Below are 2,012 nucleotides of genomic sequence, written 5' to 3'. Positions count from 1 at the left end.
ATAGTTACATAGTCATAGAGTCATAGTTACTCCCGCCCTTATTAATCGTTTTATGATAAACATTAAAGATCCTATGTCCTGTCAGGATCTGCATGATGAAATGATCAATATTCCTCGTATAAAGTAAATAAAATATTCTTCTGAATAAACATACATTCGCTACCAGTCGCTTCATCCAATTGTCTCCTCTGTAAAGTCACCTCTCCTCCTTCCATTTCTCCACAATGCTCGTCCACTGCCTTGATCCTATCTTGATAGACCAAGACGGCACCAGCGCTTGTGCCGTCTCAATGTTATACTACTCCTGATGATCTTCCTTCTTAATGCGGTATTTTTCTGTCAAAAGCTCAATTGTGAAATAAATAGGCATAATGCCAATAAGCACGCACGGTGCTGCATGGGACACGGTACGGTAGGCCGTCGAAACTCTTGTTAATGCGACCCTTTGGGCCGTTTTCAAGATATTGCTGTTCTTCTTAATTTCTACTACCTCGGCCAATGCAGGCGCCGCATGTAACGCCACCGACTCCCGGACCCCATAATGGAGTTTTCTCACAGAGCCGGTAAGCATGTTGACATTGGGGAGCAAAGGTCTAAATGCTCCTATAAGGGCGTCGGCTTTCCCGCACACCTTTTCCAAGTAAACTCCGAACCTCCTATTCCAATCCAGCTGGACCCCAAGGCATGTGACTTCCTGCCTCGTCGTCAGCAGGTATGCCTTGACGTTCATCTCGATTACCTTAAGGATCCGCTTTGCCCGTCATGAACATCATCAATCACGAGCAATCCTTAATCCACAATAGACACACCACTTCAAGGTCGCCTCGTCCTGCTTAGCTATGTTAAGTATGCCCGCTAAGTCGTCGACAAGTGTCACCGCGTTCAGGAGAGGGATCGTCTTTAACTCCTTTAATAGACCGTCGTGCACCAGGTTCCAGAGCAGCGGCCCCATTATCGATCCCTGAGGAACACCCACGTACACGTTCCTCCTAACTGTTCCTCCCGTCGTGCTGACTATAATTCTTCTATGCTCGGAATAATTTTAGAGGAACGTCAATAGTTTCTTGGATATCCCTCTAACATCCGCTTTCCGAAAAATCGCGCTCCATTAAGGGAATTAAACGCGTTCTTCATATCAACTACTTCCGACACGGTGATTCTATTTCTTCTTTTGGCCCAGTCGACAAGATCAACCACATGACGCAGGGCGTCAATAGTGCTCCTCCTCCTTCAGAACCCATATTGGTCTTCATGAAATGGGTCCAGCCCGAGGCTTTCCTCGATCAGACCCTTAAACGTGTGCTGCCAGACTTTACTCAGTGTTTTTTTTTTATAAGTGTGGAAATCGTCATGGACACCCCTCCACCCGCTCTTCTGTGTAATGCCGGACTTAGCCGACTAAAACCCCACGGTAGTCCGCCTGACGTTCAACAGGGCTGCTCTGGGACACCTTTTGAATTACTGCCGAAGCACTTCTGCGTCTTCTCCCATCGGAGGGAATCGTTCTTAGGTTAGTTCGGGCATTGGCAGAGACCACTCCTCTCACCGCTATCCCCTGGGCCATCGTGAAAGTCCGAGGGGATCCTAGATTTATGTCTTGAGCCGCTGCTAGAAACAATCGAGAAAAATACCGATGGCATCAATATTAACGAAGCAAATAAAGTTTCGGTACTGGCCTTCGCAGCTGATATCGTCTTGCTTGGGGAAGATAAGAGGGAGGCGCAAAGGTAGATGGACGAGCTTCGCAAATACCTGAAAAGGCTTGGCATGAATATTTCAGTTCATAAAAGTCATTCCAAATGATAGCCAAGAAGGATACCTGGTTTATCAAAGACTCGACAATTAAAGTCGACAATGAAAGGATACCGGGTATAGATCCAGACCAAGCCTTCAGGTATTTGGGCGCTAAAATAGGGCCTTGGAAAGGCGTCCATTGTGGCATTATAGTGCTCGAGATTCTGAACATGGTAAGGAGAGTAAGGAAGCTCTCCTTAAAGCCATGGCAGAAACTA

The 2,012-nt window shown here is 46.7% G+C and overlaps 1 protein-coding gene across 1 annotated transcript; it reads right to left on the bottom strand.

Moving 5' to 3' along the window:
* Positions 1–298: 298 nt before the first annotated feature.
* Positions 299–730, bottom strand: LOC105666717. Its single transcript, XM_012318358.2, has one exon. The coding sequence runs from the start codon at positions 728–730 to the stop codon at positions 299–301; it is 432 nt and encodes a 143-aa protein (XP_012173748.2).
* Between the last annotated feature and the right edge of the window lie 1,282 nt (positions 731–2,012).

The sequence above is a fragment of the Bombus terrestris genome, unplaced genomic scaffold, assembly GCF_910591885.1.
Source record: "Bombus terrestris unplaced genomic scaffold, iyBomTerr1.2, whole genome shotgun sequence".
Taxonomy (NCBI): Eukaryota; Metazoa; Arthropoda; class Insecta; order Hymenoptera; family Apidae; genus Bombus; species Bombus terrestris.
The sequence above is the reverse complement of the archived record's forward strand: the minus strand, read 5'-3'. Positions and strand labels throughout refer to the sequence as shown.